The sequence below is a fragment of the Lacerta agilis genome, chromosome 12, assembly GCF_009819535.1.
Source record: "Lacerta agilis isolate rLacAgi1 chromosome 12, rLacAgi1.pri, whole genome shotgun sequence".
NCBI classification, from domain to species: domain Eukaryota; kingdom Metazoa; phylum Chordata; class Lepidosauria; order Squamata; family Lacertidae; genus Lacerta; species Lacerta agilis.
The window spans coordinates 55654347-55675235 of record NC_046323.1 but is presented as its reverse complement, the minus strand read 5'-3'; the positions used below and the strand labels follow the sequence as shown (position 1 = coordinate 55675235).

Sequence of the window (20889 nt, the reverse complement as noted above, 5' to 3'; positions counted from 1 at the left end):
AGGGGGAATCTGCCCCCCAGGATGCCCTCTCTTGGGCCACCCCCACCCAAGACTCTGAGGGGGGGGTGAAGCTACCAAGAGGGCCCCCTCTGCCAAATTTCACAGCCAAGGGGGTCTGAAGGGAAGGAGGCGGTTCTTCACGTATTTGGGGGCCTAAGTGAAGTCCTCCTGTGAGCACTTTGAATTGGACCTGGAAATGAGGGGACCAGCAATGCAGCTGTTTTAAAACAGGAATTAAATGTGTTCTCAAGGGTTGTAATGGGAGGGATTCAGTGAGGAGGGGGAGACCCATAGGTGCTCCTTGGAGAAAAAAGGGGGAAAGAAATGCCCTTCAAAAAGACAGGGAACCCTGCCAACAATCCAGCTTCTGCAATTTGGAGCAGATTCTGAACCATTTCCAAGAGCAGTTCCACATAGAGGACATTGCAATGATCCCACCTGATCCACAGCAGGGAGTACCCTGGCCACGTCATCTCTGCTCCAAGGGGACAATGGTTTGCAAACTAGCCAGAGCTGGAAAGGGGCACTCAGTGACCCTTTTGGATCCAGGAGTACCCCCAAGCATATATAGCTGTTTGTGGATTAAGCTATGCAACATTATTATTAGTAGTAGTATTAACCTGCTGTTTACTCTGTAAGTCGTCTGCCTTGAGAACTTTGCAGGTCCCAAGTGCTAGAAACTGAGGCAGAAGCAGGAAAGAAATGGGCCCTGAATTGGGGGAGGGAGGGAGAGCAACCCTGGAGGACCCCAGGGTTAGGAAACCCACATTTTAGGAGGGCTAGAGTCTTTTCTTCCTTTTTGTGTTGAAGAAATTCCAGAATCTTTGATGTGGTGGAGTCCAGGCTTGGTTCTTAGCAGGACTCATCCACGCTTACTCAGAGAACATTTCCCCCTCCAGATAATGTATTTGCTTTGTAGGATTTGCAGAGCCAGCGGTTCAGGCAGTTCTGCTACCAGGAGACCAAAGGACCCCGAGAGGTTTGCAACCGACTCTACCACCTTGATTGTCGGTGGCTGAAGCCAGAAAGACACACAAAAGCCCAGACACTGGACCTGGTGGTCTTGGAGCAGTTCCTGGCTGTCCTTCCCCTGGAGATGGAGAGCTGGGTGAGGGAATGTGGAGCGGAGACCAGTTCCCAGGCGGTGGCCCTGGCCGAAGGATTCCTCCTGAGTCAGGCAGAGGAGAGGAAGCAGGCAGAGCAGCAGGTGAGAGAGACTTTCCTCTGGATACTCCCAAGGGGCTCTGAATGATATGGGAGATGCATCATTTTTTGTCTCTGCCACCCTTTTTCTAATCCTGCTCCCTATTCTCTTTTTGGAATCTTGGTTGCTCTTTCTGGGAAAGGATCCATTTGCAGAAATGGGCCCTGATTCCGCTGAGGCAGAGAGGGCTGCATTGGACACCAGAGAGAGGCCACTGGGTAAGGAGGAAGGAGTTTCTTCTCTACTTAGCCCACATTCTTTGAGTTTTGAAACCAATCTGTGAGTCCTTTTAATCTTTTTGGAGAACACACTTGATGGCCTGTGAGAGACAGCGGAGCCAGAGCAGAGTGTGGGGGTGCAGTGCCTCCGAGGTTCCACCAGAGGGCGGGAGCCTCTCTCTCTCTCTGATTGGCTCCCAGCCCTTTTGGAGGGAAAATCCAAGGAGTCCTTTCTGAGGGAGAAAGTTGAATAGGGCCTGATCTGAGAGGGGAGAGGGGGATTTTTAAAATAATAATAATAATAATAATTATTATTATTATTCAGAGAGGGTCTGTCTGAGGGAGAACTGGCTCTAATCCGAGAGGGGAGATGGGGGTTGGGAGAGGGTTTTTCTGAGGGAGAACTGGCTCTGATTTGAGGAGAAGGAGCCTCGCAGCAGCTTAGATAGGAAGACGACCCAGTGGTGGGTCTGTGGAGAGTATGGAGGCAGGATTTAATCTGGAGGGCCGAGTCTGAGGCGGCAGGAGAGGGAGAAGCTGTGGGAAGATGGACTAAACCAGGGTCTCCTTCCAGTCAGGAGGGGAGAGATCTCCTAGGAAAAGGAGACCCCCAAATGAATAACAAGGCCTGAGGGGATCTCCTGGGTCTGTGGGAAATCCCTCAGGAGTGGGCTGGCTAAGAGAGAGAGGGACGGACAAAAAGTGCCCCTCGTTCAGGAACCAAAGTATTAGGCTGAGAGGGAAGCTGTGCTGTATTAAAAGTATTTAAGTGTAACCCTGGTCATAAATAAGTAAATGAACAGAAACTGAGTTAAGGCTTTTAAAAACTCATTTTTAGCAATTAAGGTTTAAGAAAAGCTGTGTATATACTACAGTGACATCTTTATATTTAGTTTAAGTAATAGACCCAAAATTTGTTTCACAAACCTCTTCTTTTTGTTCAGCTCCTTCTTAAGACTCTAAATCACTAAGTTTCCCCTCATGCAAGATACTTACAAGGTAGCCTGTGGTAAATTGCAGAAATTCATGTAATTTGTATACTATGAGGTGCGTCTGCTATATTTAATGGGGGGCAGTTAGTGGAGTGAATCCACTACTTTATTAGTTGATGGTCATTGGTGGGATCCAAGAGCCCTAAGCAGGGTGCATCAGTTTTTACATACAGTATATTCTGGCGTATAAGACTACTTTTTAATCCAGGAAAATCTTCTCAAAAGTCGGAGGTCGTCTTATACGCCGGGTGGAAAATCTGTGGTTGAGTATATCTCAAACTCTATATTTTAAATGGAAAAGTTGGGGGTCGTCTTATATGCCCAGTCGTCTTATACGCCGCAATATACGGTAACTAAAATCTGAAATGGCTACCAATGTCCAAATGCCCTCGGCACGTGAGGCTTTTTCTGTGGCCCATCTCTTGTTCAACACGCATAGCTTCACCTCTGACAGAAGCATGCGCTCCTGACTTCTCATTCACCTTTCTGTCTCACAGATGGCGGAGTGATTCTGGCAAGACCGCCTCATCCATCTTTTCTTGGTGGCGGAGGAGAAGTCGCGGCTGTGGAACCAGATGAGGTGGGGAGAAGGAGCATGGGGGAGAAGAGGCGAAGAGACAGGACAGCCAGATTGCCTCTGAGCCTGAATGAATCCCCTTCTCTTGGCTTCTGCCCTTAACGAAGGCTTAAAATGCCATTCCAGATGGCTTATGTGCTGAGAATAAGGAACAGCCACCTCATCTTAACTAGCCTTCTGAATATCACTAGTATTATTTGTCACTAGTTAGTTTTATTTCTATATTTACTGAATGCTAAAATAGGCTTCTGAGCAGTTGACAACATGGAAAAAAACAGTGGCCAGGATTCACCTAACCATCTCCCTTAGTTGCACTTCAGAGATTTCCCTCCCCCGTGCCCATATGCACCCCTTGACTTTGGGGCATCAGGAGAGTCTGCTCACCCCCACCCCCACCAGTGAACAGGGAGAGAATATGTGATTTGAATAACACAATGTGGAGTCCCACCCATTTACATCAACATTAACGCACTTCATTCAAATACACAGTAAAAGAACACCATTAAGATGTTAAAATAAGCATCCATGCTTAAAATGTGCAGCAAAACAATCCCATTAAGGCAATGCAGCAATTTCCAGGCAGAAAACAATAGAGCAATGTGTGGTAGATGATGTTTATGCTGTTTAAGAGGGTGACGTTTTCCTTTTTCTTGTAGGGTTCAGTTTGCTTTGAAGATGTAGCTGTTCGTTTCACCGACGAGGAGTGGGCATTGCTAAATCCTGACCAGAGAGCTCTGCATAAGGAAGTCATGGAAGAGAATTGTGGGATTTTGGCCTCTCTAAGTAAGGCTCTGTGTGGGATCATGATATCTGATTTGAAATTCAGTACGTATCTCCATGTGTGAGAAACCTCCAAGATTTTGATGTAGCTCAACAGCGCCACCTACAGCATCTGGGATTCTGATAGCCCCACAGCTCACCTGGAATGGAGGGCTATCAACTGTTTGACTGTGTATAGTCTTCCTCCATATATGTCTTTTTAAGCAATGATCAGGCTGGTCTGAACTAACCTGGCCTTTTAAAATGTAGGATTCAGAGTAGTGAGGGAAGTTAACATAGCTTCAGTCAGGTTTTACTTGTTTGGTTAACCAAAAATGATAGAAATAAATAAACAAAGAGAAGACTGACAGTGGAGATGTAGTAGATTCCATAAATGGACCAAACAAAATCCATCTAGGAGAAGATCTAGGCTTTTCAAATCTCAGATTCCCGTAATCTTGGGCTCCATTTCTTCCTGATGTTCTAATCTTTTTTTTTCCCTTGCAGGTGACGATAAATGGGAAATTGAGAACCAGGGAGAAAATGACAAAATACACATGGTGGATAAACCATATAACTATTTGGAGCATGAAGAAATCTTCAGTCACAGCTCCCATTATACTTCTCATCAAAGAAATCCCATTGAGAAGAAACTCTATCCATGTTTGGAATGTGGAAAGAGCTTCAGTAAAAAGGCCCACCTCACAGCCCATGAAAGAACTCACACTGGAGAGAAACCTTATCAGTGCTTGAAATGTGGAAGGAGCTTCAGTCGGAACTACCATCTCACAGCCCATCAAAGAACCCACAGCGGGGAGAAACCATATCAGTGCTTTGAATGTGGAAAGAGCTTCGCTCAGAAGTTAAGTCTTACAACCCATCAAAGAATTCATACCGGGGAAAAGCCATATAAGTGCTTGGAATGTGGAAAGAGCTACATTCAGAAGTTCAGTCTCACTTCACATCAAAGAATTCATACTGGGGAGAATCCATATCAATGCCTTGAATGTGGGAAGAGCTTTCATACAAGCACAAATTTCCATCGGCATCAGAGTATTCACCGTGGAGAGAAACCATATCAATGCCTGGAATGTGGCAAAAGCTTTATTCGTAACTCTCATCTCACTATCCATCAAAGAATTCACAGCGGTGAGGAACCATATCAGTGTTTGGAATGTGGAAAGAGCTTCACCTGGAAGGAAAGTCTCACTTCGCATCAAAGAATTCATACAGGGGAGAATCCATATCAGTGCTTAGAATGTGGAAAGAGCTTCTGTAAGAGGGCCAATCTTACAGTCCATCAAAGAATTCATACAGGAGAGAAACCTTATCAGTGCTTGGAATGTGGAAAGGGCTTCACCCAGAAGGAAAGTTTTAATTTCCATCAAAGAATTCATACAGGGGAAAAACCCTATCGGTGCTTGGAATGTGGAAAGAGCTTTGGTACAAGCGCTTACTTTGTTCAACATCAAAGTATTCACTGTGGTGATAAACGGTATCAGTGCTTGGAATGTGGAAAGAGATTCACTTGGAAGGAAAGTCTCACTTCCCATCAAAGAATTCATACAGGGGAGAAACCATATCAGTGTTTGGTATGTGGAAAGAGCTTCAGTAAGAAGGCCAATCTTACTTCCCATCAAAGGATTCATACAGGAGACAAACCTTATCAATGCTTAGCATGTGGAAAGAGCTTCAATCAGAGAACCCATCTGACAGCCCATCAAAGAATTCATACAGGGGAGAAACCCTATCAGTGCTTGGAATGTGGGAAAAGTTTCAGTCGGAAGGAAAGTCTCACTTCACATGAAAGGTTTCACAGAGGGGAGGAACCATTTAAATGTCTGCAATGTGGAAAGAGCTTCAGCCGGAACTGTCATCTCACTTCACATGAAAGAATTCACAGTGGAGAAAAACCTTTTCAGTGCTTAGAATGTGGAAAGAGCTTCAGTCGGAAAGAAAGTCTCACTTCCCATCAAAGAATTCATACAGGGGAGAAACCATATCAGTGCTTGGAATGTGGAAAGAGCTTCACTCAGAGGTCCCATCTCACAGCCCATCAAAGAACTCACAACGGAAAGAATCATGGAATCATATTATTGTAGAATTGAAAGGCACCTTGGGCGTCATGCAGTCTAATAAAGGAAACTCAACTAAAGAAGAATTAGAAGAGTTTGGATTTGATATCCCGCTTTTCACTACCCGAAGCAGTCTCAAAGCGGCTAACATTCTCCTTTCCCTTCCTCTCCCACAACAAACACTCTGTGAGGTGAGTGCCACTCTTAACTACTACACCACACTGGCAGGTGGCTATCTGCTTAAAACCTCCAAGGAAGGAGAGTCCACCATCTTCTGAGGGAGTCCATCCCAATGTTGAACAGCTCTTATGATCAGAAAGTTCTTATTTATGTGTCAAGGTAATATTTCTTGTAACTTGAATCCACCAATATGGATCCTACCCTCCAGAGCTGCAGAAATCAAGCTTGGTTCGTCTTCCAAGAGACAGTACTTTAGGTATTTGAAGATGTCTGTCAAAGCTCCTTCCAGTTTCCTCTTTTCAAGGCTTAACGGACCCAGCTCTTTCAACCGTTCCTCATAATGCTTGGTTTCCAGACCTGTTATTACCTTGGTCACCCTACTCTGCACACGTTTCAACTTGACGTATCCTTAAATCGTGGCTTCCAGAACTGGACACAGGACTCTAGGCATAGTCTGACCAAACTAGAATAGAGTGGTACTATGACTTCCCTCTGTTGGGACACTAGACTTTTGTTGATAACAGCCTAGAATAGCATGAAGGTTTTTTTTTTTTTACTGCTGCATCACACTGTGGACTCATGTTAAGCTTGTGGTCTACTATGAATCACCTAGATCCTTTCACATGTAATATTAGCAATCCAGGTGTCTCCCATTTTATATTTGTGCAGCCTAAGTGTAGAACCTTATTTTTGACCTTATTGAAATTTCATTTTGTTGGTTTCCCAACCTGTTAAGGTCATCTTGAATCCTGATTCTTCTTCAGCATTAGCTACCCCACTCCACACCCCCACACCCCGTTTGGTGTCCTTTGTAAATTTAGGTGCTACTAGAAAGAATTTTCGATTTTGCTTTGTAAATTTAACGAGCATCCTCTCAATTCCTTTGTCCGAGTCATTTATAAAGACGTTGAACAAAAACAGGCGCAGGACAGAACCCTGTAGCACCCCAGTTATTCCTTTTTTCCAGGATGACAAGGAACCATTAGTGGGCACTCTCTGGTTTCGGTCAATCAACCAGCTACAAATCCCACATTTTACCAGCTTATGTACGAGAGGGTCAAGAGCAATTTGGCAATGCTGGTGAGTTAGCCATCAATGCTGAGCTCTTCCTTGAAGAAGCTGACAAACAATTCACATACTTCCAAGAGCCTCCAACTAGCAGATTTGTGGTGCTCCTGGCTGCAACTCTTCCTTGGCATGTCCAGGATGGTGGTGGTGCCAGCTTGAGCTCTTCTTGGTTTCTGCTGAACACACACAGGACATCTTCCAGAAAAGTCAGGAGTTTCAGGCTTCCCTTTGTGAGAAGGGTAAGTCAAGGATTCCCTTGCAGCTGTCCTCCTTTGACTATTCAAAGTACATTCCAAGAGGATGCAAGGAGCAAATAATTGTATCCACGAGGAAAAAAGAGTTTGGTGTTCATTGTACTCAAAGGTGGTTGGGAGCAACAGCAAGCACAGTTTATTTGCTTCAGCCAACTCCAGTTCTCATCTGCACATGTCTGACCCATGGAAGATGGCTTAGATTGAACCAAGATTCTGAATGACAGTGCAAAACCTGACATTTGTCCTTATTGAAATTCCTTTACTGCATTTATATGCCACCTTTTTCTCCAAGGTGGTGTCACACAGTCCTTCCCCAAGCTCCTTTAATCCTGACAATAACCTTGTGAAGTAGGTTAGGCTGTGAAGCAGTGACTGGCCCCCAAGGTTGCTCAGTGAGCTTCATTGCCAAGTGGGGATTTGAACCCACTTCTCCCAGGTCTTGACACACTAACCACTAAACCACACTGCCTCTCTAATGAGCCTCTCTGAAAGTGTGCATGTGTGTGCATTTGCTTAAAGTTTGCCTGTGATGTTACGGTGTTTGTATTTAAAGTTGTATACACATGTAATTAATATAATAATGGTAAGTACAGTATAACAGTAGATTTAAGGTAGTGTTACATAGGGAGATGGGGAGAATGAATTTGGAATACTGGGGGTGAGAGGTGATTGGCTGAGAGTTTTAAAGGGGGTTTGAATACAACATAACAAAAGTAGTCATATACAATAAATATAAAGGTAAAGGGGCCCCTGACCATCAGGTCCAGTCGTGTCCGACTCTGGGGTTGCGGCGCTCATCTCGCTCTATAGGCCGAGGGAGCCGGCGTTTGTCCGCAGACAGCTTCCAGGTCATGTGGCCAGCATGACAAAGCCGCTTCTGGCGAACCAGAGCAGCACACGGAAACGCTGTTTACCTTCCTGCTGGAGCGGTACCTATTTATCTACTTGCACTTTGATGTGCTTTCGAACTGCTAGGTAGGCAGGAGCAGGGACCAAGCAATGGGAGCTCACCCCGTGGCAGGGATTCGAACCGCCAACCTTCTGATCAGCAAGCCCTAGACACTGTGGTTTAACCCACAGCGCCACCTGGGTCCCATACAAGATCTAATATAATATACAATATTATACAAGATCTACAAATAAAATATACAAGATCTAAAATAAAGATACAAAAAATCAACAGCATGAACCCCCCTCAAAAACTCCTAAGCCAAGACTTTCTTCACCAGCCTCAGCTTTTGTGGCTGGAGTCAGTCCAGGCCAGGTGGAAAAGGCCTGCAAGGCAGAGAGTAGATCTTCCAGGACTCAACCAATATGGTTTCTAGCCTCTTCAACAGAGACAGTTGGAGGTTGGGGTGTGAGAGGGGTGGTAGTTGTGGAGCAGCGTTGGGTAGATTAGGAGTAGAGGAACAGCGTTGTTACCCCACACAATCCGCACTGATTTCTGGTACCCGTTGACATCTGTTTTAATTCCCCAGGCATTTGCTGCCCCAGTTTAGGTGCTATTTTTAGTATTTCATACTTCTTGTTTTCTTAAATTGTGATTTTAAGGTGAGGGTATTTTGTGGGGGGGGGATGGACGATGAGTTATGTAGGCTCCTTTGAGCTGGAAAGGTAACTGTGACATTGCCCTAATACTGGGGCAGAGGGAAGGGACTTGCTGTGAAGAATGGGCAGGCAAGCTTCTCCCAGCGGACGGCCAGAGCTGAATATTGTAGCCCTGAATATCCTGGTTGTGTCCCAGATTCTTTTTTTCTTTGATATTGAGGGAGGGCTTTTCATGAGTCTTTTCTTGGCCACACACACACCAATTCAAAAATAGGGACAGGCAGGCTAGAGATGAATTTTTAAATTTGTTGTCATTATTTAGCTGCATTACGGCTATATCTGTTCCACTTTCACCATAAGTTGTTAAGTCTTCATGTGTTTCCTCTTACCAATGTTAATTTCAAGCCTTTACTTTAGTCTTCTGTGTCCTGTGTGTGGAACATCCTGCCACTAGAGATTCAGTGGGTGCCTGCTGTGCCAACCTTTTAATCCCTGCTGAAATTTTTTCTATTCCTCCATGCCTGTACAGGTAATTAAGAGTACATCCCCCACAGGGGTTATCTATGCTGGTTTTTTAAAAATTTATTTTTGTTTTTAGCTTATTTAAAACTTTTAATTATGTTACTGTTTGGGTTTATATTGCTGTAAACCACTGTGGTATGTTTTATGATACATCTGTGTATAAATATTTAAACAAACAAACAATTATTTAAGGTAGAATCATAGAATCATACAGTTGGAAAAGACCACAAAGGCCATCCAGTCCAACCCCCTGCCAAGCAGGAAACACAATCAAAGCATTCCTGACAGAATTAAGCAACTGGGCACAGAAATCACATCACACCTGATAAAAGTAAAGAAAAAAACTACTCCTTTTCCCTTATGGGGTACCCAAGAGCCCATATAGAGTCCTTTTGTAGGTTCTCTATCAGTAGGAGAAAATAACAGAGACCAACCTATCAGAGAATATTGAGAAGCAAAGCAGCTAGTAAGCCTGATTAACTGTTGCAACAGGGTGCTCCCCCACACGCAGGAGAGAGGAGGAGGACCCTGAGCCATGCGCACAAGCCCTTATATAGACATTTTAAATTGCCCGCCCTGGAGTCCAAGACCACCCCCAGAAACATCATACATACATCACAGAAAAGGTGGTCTACAACAGAAACCTGAGTGCGTTGTTTTCACCCTGTCTGCCTGGTTACCTGTTCATGATCACTTGACTGGATTACCTGTGGAGCCTGGCCATTCTTTTGTAATGATCGAAACATAATAATAATAATAATAATAATAATAATAATAATAATAATTTATTTATTTATTTATTTATTTATTTATTTATTTCCCCAGCCACTCTGGGCGGCTTCCAACAGAACATTAAAATGCAATAATCTATTAAACATTAAAAGCCTTCCTAAACTAAGTTTGTTATTGTTAGAGGTAGGTAGCCGTGTTGGTCTGCCATAGTCAAAACAAAATAAAATAAAAAATTCCTTCCAGTAACACCTTAGAGACCAACTAAGTTTGTTCTTGGTATGAGCTTTCGTGTGCATGAACACTTCTTCAGATACACTGAAACAGACTTCTGTATCTGAAGAAGTGTGCATGCCCCCAATGCTCATGCCAAGAACAAACTTAGTTGGTCTCTAAGGTGCTACTGGAAGGAATTTTTTCATTTTGTTTCGACTACTGGCTACCTACCTGTAGCTAGAACTTTTGTAATGATAACTACTCAATTTCTGAATCCAGGTCACAGGCTCAGCCTAGTCACACCTTAAATGTGCCCTTAAGGCAGGATTTGTGAGGGCAGGGACAATGGGGAATTTTTTGCATTTCCTTCGACCTTGTAGAGAAATACTTGAGGTGTCATGGTCCTGCAAGCTTGGCCGCCTATGAAAACTACGAATGTGTAAGTACTTGTTCACACACTGCCATGAGCTAAAAAACATACACAACTCTTTCTCTTTAAAAGCTACGCATTACAGGCCTAAAGTGTCTCAAGAAAGTAGGAATCGGCATCTTGAGCGCAATGTCCCTCTGCCCACTGCCTTGTACCCTCCTCTGCGCACACAGAAAGGGAGGGCGCATGAGTCATTCTCCAGGCATTTAGCCTTGAACTGTGTCTAAACCAGGCAGTGCAGCTGGGTGTTTTTCTGAACAAAATCCAGACATGGGGGAACTCCGCTCACAACATGGACTGAGCACTTAAGTGCAATTTGACTCATTCCCCCCCCCCCAATCACACCAACAGGGCAGGATCAGAATCCAGGACACGGGACCCTGCAAGCAGAGGGCTTTTGGGGAAGGGGGTGGAGGGGCCTCCAGAAGTCTGGGAACTTGTGTGTGTATGTGGAGCCATTTCTCTGGGGTGAAGGGATGCAAATCTTTCCTGCCCCTGGATGTTTCAGCTGCTTGCCTGACCTTGGGGGCGGGGCGGGGGGTGAGCATTGCATTCTCAGGAAGGAAAGGATCCAGACTCCTGCTTGCATCCTCTCCTCGAGGAGGAATTAATTCTCCAGGACCGGATCCTTCCAGACACTGGTGGGATGTGTGTGCAGAGCCTCCACGACGCCCCCCCCCCCAAAATCGTGGCCCTGGAAGGGAGGGCCAAACCTAAGCAGGCGGACAAAGACGGGGTCCCGTGTCACACGCAACAACCACAGTGACACCCGAGGAGGAAAGCGGCAGCAGGAGGGAGGGTGTTTCTAAGCGGAGACTGGGCGGCCATCTGCCAGGGATGTTTCAATTGAGATTCCTTCCTGATTGGGTGGGGCAGAACTAGGGGGTCCCCCTTCCAATTCTAGGATGGGGTTTCCTGCTCCTTGCAGAGCCCTTTTCACAGCAACCTGTTGCTCCTGTTTCTGGCCAAGGGGGGGGAGGACAGCTCAGAAGGCCAGCCAAAAAATAAAGAGTAGTACAGTAATCCACTTTCGGGGGTGTGATGAGACGTGGGGGGTTTCAGTGCAAAAAGGTTGCAGAACGATAGCAAAACTTTGGCACTGACTTGCAAACGCAGCTCGATGTCTTTATTATTGTTCCTTGATGTGCTTCCTATAGGACCATTGCCAAACTTCGGCACTGGTTTGGACCGAACTGGGCAGCGTTGGGATTTGGGGTGCTATGATCTATCTACGACCCTCAGAGCATCACTTAGTTGGGGGGGAGTGGTGCAAAATACAGGCGTTTCGCTGCAAAGCGACCGCACAACTTTGGCACAGGTTTGGAGGGGATCCCAAATTGGGCACTTCTCTGGCGAGAGAGAAAGCGCAGAGAGGCGTGAGCTTGCTGCACTGGCTTGCCAAGGGTTAAAAGGAGCTGAGCTGGATTCCTAGAGAGGACAGGAAATGAGGGCGCGGGGGGAGGTCTTTCAAAAGCCCCATCCCCCCCCCCAGTCTCTTTCTGCCCGGGGTCGTGGTGACTCGGATCTGGCTCTCTCCGCAAGCGCCGCCCCGGGGCGCCTCCAGGGATCTGGTGAGCCTTCTCTCTCTTCCCCCTTTGGGTGCCTTGGGGAGAAGGGGGGTCCCAGGGCTGCAGGGGTGTGCGTGCATGGGGTGGGTGGGTGGGTGCTCAGCTCATGCATGGGGGGTGGGGTGGGGAGGACCCCCAAGTCAGGGAGAAGACGCCCCTTCCCCCTCCCTCTCTGCAAAGCCCGGAGGAGTTTGCTGGAGGTCTGCAATTCTGCTCTTCCTTCCTATTTTGGGGAGGGGTCTTTGGGTCACGGGAAAAGTGGCATGCAAATAAACCCCGTCAGGTGGAAGGGGAAAGTCACCTTTATTATTAACAGGGGTTGTAGCTGGACGGAAACATTCGGACATAAACTATACGCAGAAAATAAAACAAAAAAGCAAACATGACCTTTGCAATGCAGAAAGAAAGACTGTTGGAAGGCGCAGGGCAGAGAAAAGAACAAGCTTGTTCGTGCGGCGCTGAGTTAAACCTACGGAACTCCCTCCCGCAGGAGGCGGGGAGGCCCACCAAACGAGGTGGCTTCCAAAGGAGTTGGGGGCCAATGCATGGGGGAGGAGAGGGCGATGGGGGGCTCCTGGCCAGGAGGGCCGTGTTCCGCCTTCTCCTAGTCGGAGGCAGCCACGCTTCTGAATCCCAGTTGCTGGAAAGGAGTTGCTCTTGGGCTCAGATCCTGCTTGTGGCTTCCTAGAAGAGGCAGCTGATGGGGCCCCTGTGAGAATAGGACACATAGGGCCTGATCCTGCAGGACTTGTCTCCTGTTCAGGTGCCGAGTTCCTCCGGATGCAAGCGAACCCTCCTTGGTCCTTCAGTTAGAACAGGGGTCAGCAACCCTTTCCAGCCTTGGGCTGGTTCACCATCACTCAGACCGTGTCGGGGGCCGGACTATATTTTGAAAAAAAAAATTGAACCAATTCCTATTCCCCACAAATAACCCGGGGATGCATTTTAAATAAAAGGACACATTCTACTCATGTAAAAACACGCTGATTCCCGGACCGTCCGCGGGCCGGATTGAGAAGGCGATTGGGCCAGATCTGACCCCCGGGCCTTAGGTTGCCTACCCCTGAGTTAGAAGGAAAGCTTTCCCTACCACCCAGTCATCAGACAAGGGTCTTATCCAGACTCCTGGCTGACCCACGTGCGCCTGTTCAGACATGCAGCCTCTCAGGTGTCCAAATGATCAGGAGAACCACCGGAGGTCTCCCCATCCAAGGAATGCAAGGCAGCAGGAGAGGCCCTGCTGGGAAGGGAGGGAACCTTGGGAGGGATGGGGGTGAAAGAGGCAGGGCCCCCCAGTGGTGAGAGTTACTGGGAGACCCTCTTCCCACCAGCTACAGTTCCCTGAGTTCCCTGGCAAGGAGGACGGGTTGCCTGGCCACTCCAAGGGGGTGTCTCCTAGCAACGCTCAGCACCCTTTGCAAACTACAGTCCCCGGGATTTTTGGAGGAGGCCATGGCTCTCTAAAAGTGGGATGGTCCTACTTTGCAGATACATAGCAGGTCTCTCTCTCTCTCTCTCTCTCTGTGTGTCTTTCTTTTTTGAATAACTTTTTATTGGGTTTTATTAAAAAAGGATCATAGGGAAAAGGGGAAACAGGATAGAGCAGGGCCACTCTAATTTCCCAGAGCAGATCACAGCATTGAAACCCAATCTCAAAACCAGTTCAGAACCACTTGCAATCACAGAAAGGAGGTAACTCCTTCTTGCTTTTGAGCACTGTCCTTTGCCCCCACCCACATGCCCTTTGGCCTCACCCACTTGGCCCTCAGGGGGGTCGGCCAGATAAATATTTGGCCCTCAGAATAAAACAAAAACAAAAAAAGCACTTCACTCCAGTAGTATGCCTTTAGAGTGTTGCAGATTTCAAGGGCTAGAAAATGAGACAGAAGCGAGAAAGAAAAGTGGGGGTGGGAGGGAGAGCAGCCCTAGAGGACCCCAGGGTTAGGAACCCCCACTCTAGCCGAGTGTCGACATTACACTCGGTACAAATGACTCACTTGTCAATCACGCCTCTGACTTCATTTGTTGACGGGAGACACTGAAATGGACGAGCAACCAGTTGGATTCATCTCACAGAAATTCCTTCAGTTGCCTGCACCTTTTGCATAGTAACTTTCCTTTTAGGAGGGCTAGAGGATTCATTTTTCTTTCTTATTGTTTGTTTCTTAAAGTAAGCTCAGAGTCTGGGCTGTCCAGCCCTGGTTCCCAGCAAGACTAATCCATGCTTGCTCAGGGAACCTTTTTCTTCCCTTGACCGTGTATGAATATTATAACAGAACAAAGTATTTGCTTTGTAGAATTTGGTAGCACCTCTCATTAGGACAGACAGAACTTGGCGGAAGAAACAAAGGATTCCTTCTGATTTCTTGGAGGCTTCCTGAGAGCCCAGATGGATGAGCAAGACTCAGCTGGCCCAGAAGCAGGAAGAGGCCATGCCATCAACCCCGAGAGCAGTGGGGGATTCTGGGAAAGCTCAGTGCAGAAGATCCTGGTTGAGGAGGAGGAGGACACCTTCAGCTCAGATGCACAGAGACAAAAGTTCAGGCAGTTCTGCTACCAGGAGGCCGAAGGACCCTCAGAGGTTTGCAGCCAGCTCTACCACCTTTGCTATCAGTGGCTGAAGCCAGAAGGGCACACGAAAGCTCAGATGCTGGACCTGGTGGTCTTGGAGCAATTCCTGGCTGTCCTACCACCGGAGATGGAGAGCTGGGTGAGGGAATGTGGAGCGGAGACCAGTTCCCAGGCAGTGGCTCTCGCTGAAGGTTTCCTCCTGCGTCAGGGAATGGAGAAAAAGCAGGCAGAGCAGCAGGTGAGAGAGATTTTCCTCTGGATGCTCCCAAGGGGCTGAGAACATGAGGGAGAGTAACCCCAAATTCCTTCCTTGGACCATCAGCTTTTGGAATGCATCCAAGGAATGATACTGGATACCTCTCAAGATTTTCATCTGCCATTCCTTGTCTAATCTTTCTCCCCATTCTCAGTTTTGAATCCTTGTTGCTCTTTCAGGGAAAGATTATCTTTGCAGAAATGGGCCCTGATTCCCCTGAAGCAGAGAAGACTCCCTTGGACACCAGAGAGAGGCCACCAGGTAAGGAGGAATGATTCCCCCCCCCCCCCCGGTTTGGTTGCATTCTATGGATATAGCCAGTTAGGTGTAGTGGTTAAGAGCGATGGACATGTAATCTGGTGAACCGGGTTCGTGTCTCCTCTCCTCCACATGCAGCTGCTGGGTGACCTTGGGCTAGTCACACTTCTCTGAAGTCTCTCAGCCCCACAGAGTGTTTGTTGTGGGGGAGGAAGGGAAAGGAAAATGTTAGCCGCTTTGAGACTCCTTCGGGTAGTGATAAAGCGGGATATCAAATCCAAACTCTTCTTCTTCTCTTCTTCTTAGAAACTGATTTGTGGGTTCTTTACATCTTTTGGTGGAGGACACTTGGGGCCAAGAGCCCAAAGTGGGGGAGGTGTATTTTTACATAGCTAAAATACAAATGTCAAAATGCAATCGGTAGATAAGGCTTTTTCTAACGCCCATCTGTAGTTGGAGATGCACTGCTTCAGTTCTAAGAGAAGCACACAGTCATGGCTTCCGTCTTGCCTTTTTCTCTTGCAGGTGACAAAACGTTGCCGACCAAAGCTCCTTCTCCGTCTTTCCATGGTGACGAAGGGGAAGAAGAGGCCGTGGAACCAGATCAGGCAGGTGGAAGGAGCCTTGGGGGGAAGGAAGCCGAGGGGTGGGGGAAGCAGGAGTAGCTCTGGGCCCAAACAAATCTCTCTCTTCCTCTTGGCTTCTGTCAACACTGCCCTGAACATGCCGGTCAAGGTTTATGCGCTGAGAACAATGAACAGCTCCCTCACCTTAACTAGGCTTCTGAATGTTGCTAGTATTATTTATCACTAGTTTCAGTTTTATTTCTATTTGTTGTTGTTGTTCAGTCGTTCAGTCGTGTCCGCCTCTTCGTGACCCCATGGACCAGAGCACGCCAGGCATGTCTATCCTTCACTGCCTCCCGCAGTTTGGTCAGACTCATGCCAGTCGCTTCGAGAACACTGTCCAACCATCTCATCCTCTGTCGTCCCCTTCTCCTTGTGCCCTCCATCTTTCCCAACATCAGGGTCTTTTCTAGGGTGTCTTCTCTTCTCATGAGGTGGCCAAAGTGCTAGATTGTGAAATGTAGTGTTCCACAATCTGTAGCATTTACCAGGGTCTGGCACGTTTGCATTGTGATGCTTTGCTTTCTGTGCCTGGCAACTCCTGGCTATTAGCAGAGTTCAAAGCCACAGCGGAAACTTGTGTGTAACTGCCAAGGCAGCACAGCAATAATTCACAGAAGCATTGTCTTCTTAACGAGCTGAGTTTATTTACAAAAACAATAAATCTTCTGCCGGAGTGCTCAGTTCCATGACTGCTCCGTTCGGTGAAAACGAAACCAAAAAGAACAGCACACACAGACAAAGACCAAAAGCCCGTATGTGAACTGCCCACACAGTGACCAGTGCGTCACAGCAGAGCACTTAACTCTTCAGGCTCTGATACTCTCCACACAAAGTACTGGAGCCTCAACTTCAGCATCTGTCCTCCCAGTGAGCACTCAGGGCTGATTTCTTCAAGGATGGATAAGTTTGATCTTCTTGCAGTCCATGGGACTCTCCCTCTAGCGCCATAATTCAAAAGCATCAATTCTTCAGCGATCAGCCTTCTTTATGGTCCAGCTCTCACTTCCATACATTACTACTGATTGTTGAATGCTAAAATAAGCTCTTAAGCAGTTCCCAAACTGTACAAAACTGTTGCCAGGATTCACCCTAAGCAACTCCATCAGTGCAATACAAAATACAGCGGTACCTTGGTTCTCAAACTTGATCTGTTCCAGAAGTCTGTTCGACTCCCGAAACCATTATAAAACCAAGGCGTGGCTTCTGATTGGCTGCAGGAGCTTCTTGCACTCACATGAAAGCTGCATCGGATGTTTGGCTTCCGAAAAATGCTTGCAATCTGGAACACTTAATTCCAGGTTTGTGGCGTTCGGGAGCCTATTTGGTTGGGAGCCAAACCGTTCAAGTACCACTGTACCACTGTAAAGGAATTCCATTGAGGCATTAAAATAAGCATCCATACTTAAAGTGTGCAGCAAACCGATCTTATTAAAACAACACACCAGCGAACTGGCAGAAAACAACAGAGCAATGTGTAGCAGATAATCTTTATGTTGTCTAAGAAGGGGACCTTTCCCCTTTTTATTTTAGGGTCCCGGGTGCTTTGAAGATGTAGCTGTTTGTTTCATAGACGAGGAGGGGGTGTTGCTGGATCCTGACCAGAGAGCTCTGCGTAAGGAAGCCATGGAGGAGAATCGTGGGAGAATGAACTCTCTCGGTAAGGCTCCCTCTTCTAGCATGATACCAGTTTTGAAATGCAATACGGTATCTCTATATGGCAAACCTCTAGTATTTTGATGGAGCTCAGCAGTCCTACCAAAGCACCTGTGATTCTGACGCTCCCACAGCTCACCGTGAATGATTTGGCTGCAAATATTCTTCTTTCAGCTGTGCCTTTTAAAGCCAGTAACAGGCTGGTCTGAACTGCCCTCACCCTTTTAAAGGTAGGCTTCACAGCTGTTAGGGAATGTGTGGTTGTTTTGGGGTTTGTTTGTTTTTTGCCTGTCCATTTTCGGTTATCCTTGGAGATGGTCAGTCATGTCTTTAGTCAACCAAAAATAGACAGAAGCAAAAACAAACAAAAACCAGAAGTTGAACTAGCAGATAAACATCTATACAGTCGTACCTTGGAAGTCGAATGGAATCCGTTCCGGAAGTCCGTTTGATTTCCAAAACGTTTGGAACCCAAAGCGCCGCTTCAGATTGGCTGCAGGAAGCACCTGCAGCCAATCAGAAGCTGCAGAAGCTCCGGCGGACGTTCGGGTTCTAAAGAATGTTCACAAACCGGAACACTCACTTCTGGGTTTCCGGCGTTTGGGAGCCAAAATGTCTGAGTACCAAGGCATTTGGGATCCAAGGTACAAGTGTATATTACACACCAGGTAGCCAAATTTGCACTGGCAGCCAAGAATTTCCGTTCCAGCTATATGGGTGCACTCACAATTTTAAAATCTAAGATTGTAAAATTCTTTTTATGTTGTAAACTGCTAACTGACTTCAGATCACAAGTGTTCATGAGAATTGTTCAATTATTTGGGGCTCCATTTCGTCCCGAGGCTCTAATCCATTTCTCTTTTTGTTGCAGGTGGTGACAATTTGGAAATTAAGAACGAGGGAGACCATGACAACATCCCCACAGTGGAGAAGTCATATAAAAATTCAGAGTGTGGAGAGAACTTCAGTCAGAGCTCCCATGCCACTTCCGATCAAAGAAATATCACTGGGAAGAAACCTTATCAGTGCCTGGAATGTGGAAAGATCCTCAGTCGGAAGGAAATTCTCACTTCTCATCAAAGAATCCACACAGGGGAGAAGCCATATAAGTGTTTGGAATGTGGAAAGAGCTTCAGCCACAGAGCCAATCTCACAGCCCATCGACGAATTCATATAGGGGAGAAACTATATTTGTGCTTGGAATGTGGAATGAGCTTCAAGCGGAAGGAGAGTCTCACTTCCCATCAAAGAATTCATACAGGGGAGAAACCCTATCAGTGCTTGGAATGCGGAAAGAGCTTCACTCGGAGGGATAGTCTCACTTCGCATCAAAGAGTTCATTCAGGAGCAAAACCGTATCCGTGCTTGGAATGTGGAAAGAGCTTTAGTCGGAAGGATAGCTTGACTTCCCATCAAAGAATTCATACGGGGGAGAAACCATATCAGTGCTTGGAATGCGGAAAGAGCTTTGCTCAGAGCACCCATCTCATTTCCCATCATAGAACTCACAGCGGGATGAAACCGTATCAGTGCTCAGAATGTGGAAAGAGCTTCAGTCAGAGCGCCCATCTCACTTCCCATCAGATAACTCACAGCGGAAAGAAGCCCTATCAATGCGTGGAATGTGGAAAGAGCTTCGGTTGGAAAGAAAGCCTCACTTCCCATCAAAAAATTCATGCACGGAAGAAGCCGTATCGGTGCTTGGAATGTGGGAAGAGCTTCACCCAGAAGCAAAGCCTCACAGCCCATCAAAAAACTCATACAGGGGAGAAACCCTATCAGTGCTTGGAGTGTGGGAAAAGCTTCAGCCAGAGCGCCCATCTGACTTTGCATCAAAGAATTCATACCGGGACAAAACTATATGTTTGCTCTGAATGTGGAAAGAGCTTCAGTGAGAGCGCCCATCTCACTTCCCATCAAAGAACTCACCGGCCAAAATTACAGAATCGCAGAATGGTACAGTTGGAAGTCACCACAATGATCATCTAGTCCAACCCCCTGCAGTGCTGGAATCTCCACGACTAACATTCCATGACAGATGGACACCCAACCTCTCCTGAAAAACCTCCAGTGATGGAGAGTCCACTACTTCCCACGGTTGTCTGTTCTACTTTCCAACGGCTCTTTCTTGTAACTGTATCAGGAAAAAGATGAGATTCATCTAGTGTGACTAGTTTTTGAGAAACTCAATGCTGCGTCTTAATAATCGCAGCATTCTTTTTAATTCCTCACAAGCCAACCATTTAAATATCTGTTCTAGAACCTTTCCTGGTATCCATGCCAAGCTGAGCGTTCAGTAGTTACCCTGGGTCTTCTCCCCACACCCTTTCGTAGATGAGGACTATATTTGCCCTTCTCTACACTGCAGGGACCTCATCTGTTCTCCAGGAATTCTCAAAGATTATAGACCTAGTGTCTGAGATTACATAAGCAAATTTCTGTAGTACCCTTGGGTGCAGCTCATCAGGCCCTGGAGATTTGAATTTATTTAAAGTAGCTGGATGTTCCTTTACCACCTCTTTTCCTATCCTGGGCCGCAGTTACTCTGTTAACACCGGGTTCGACAGGGCTTCCCTTTTGGGTGAAGACAGAGGCAGAGTGGCTATCCGGCCTTCTATCACTTAATAGCATTTCTGTGTCTTCTCCATGAAAAGAACCTGCTGCTTGCTTGTTCTTCCTCTTGCTTTGAAGATAGCCGAATAAACCCTTTAATATTAATTTTAACCTCTCTACCAAGCCTGAGCTCATTTTGAGCTTTGGCCTGACTGACCTCCCTGCAGCTGTTGGCTGCCAGAGTATATCCTTCCTTCTCCGTGAGTTGTCCTTTCTTCCATTTGTTATCCATCCCATATCAGAGAAACCATATCGGTGTGTGGAGTGTGGAAAGGGCTTCCGACAGAGTGCCTATCTCGTGGCCCATGAAAGAATTCATATGGGGGGGGGAGAACCAGATCAGTGGCTGTGTTCAAATTTAAATTTAAGAGACTTTAATTACTATGTGGGTGAGGATTGCAACAGTGCCCTTGTTGTGTGGCAGCCTAGCAAAGAAGCTGACTTTTCTCTCAAAGCTATACACAACCTGTGCCCAGTCTTTCTTCAGACTACATACTCAGTTCTCGGAGGTGCAAGTCATGGGTTCATGGTATTGAATACCTTCTCCGTGTCCATCTGAGATAGCCCTC

The 20889-nt window shown here is 46.7% G+C and overlaps 2 protein-coding genes and 1 long non-coding RNA gene across 3 annotated transcripts in view; 2 read left to right on the top strand and 1 right to left on the bottom strand.

Moving 5' to 3' along the window:
* Positions 1–20889, bottom strand: part of LOC117056185 (zinc finger protein 208-like) — a 231917-nt gene that overhangs the window by 24908 nt on the left and 186120 nt on the right. The gene's annotated exons all lie outside the window — the stretch shown is intronic.
* LOC117055927 (zinc finger protein 420-like) lies at positions 1168–20637 on the top strand. The gene is made up of 9 exons (XM_033165878.1): positions 1168–1207; positions 1341–1422; positions 2912–2994; positions 3648–3774; positions 4258–5848; positions 15322–15428; positions 15951–16033; positions 17585–17711; positions 18579–20637. The coding sequence occupies exons 2-9, from the start codon at positions 1362–1364 to the stop codon at positions 19694–19696; spliced, it is 3297 nt and encodes a 1098-aa protein (XP_033021769.1). The 5' UTR covers positions 1168–1207; positions 1341–1361; the 3' UTR covers positions 19697–20637.
* Positions 12281–15973, top strand: LOC117056206. The gene is made up of 3 exons (XR_004427705.1): positions 12281–12343; positions 15347–15428; positions 15951–15973. It is a non-coding gene; the product is annotated as an uncharacterized LOC117056206 (long non-coding RNA).

Coding starts and splice junctions, on each gene's coding strand:
- LOC117055927 (XM_033165878.1), top strand. CDS start 1,362: ATGGGCCCTGATTCCGCTGAGGCAGAGAGGGCTGCATTGGACACCAGA. Junction 2,995..3,647: donor CGGCTGTGGAACCAGATGAG/GTGGGGAGAAGG, acceptor TTTTTCTTGTAG/GGTTCAGTTTGCTTTGAAGA. Junction 15,429..15,950: donor CACCAGAGAGAGGCCACCAG/GTAAGGAGGAAT, acceptor TTTCTCTTGCAG/GTGACAAAACGTTGCCGACC.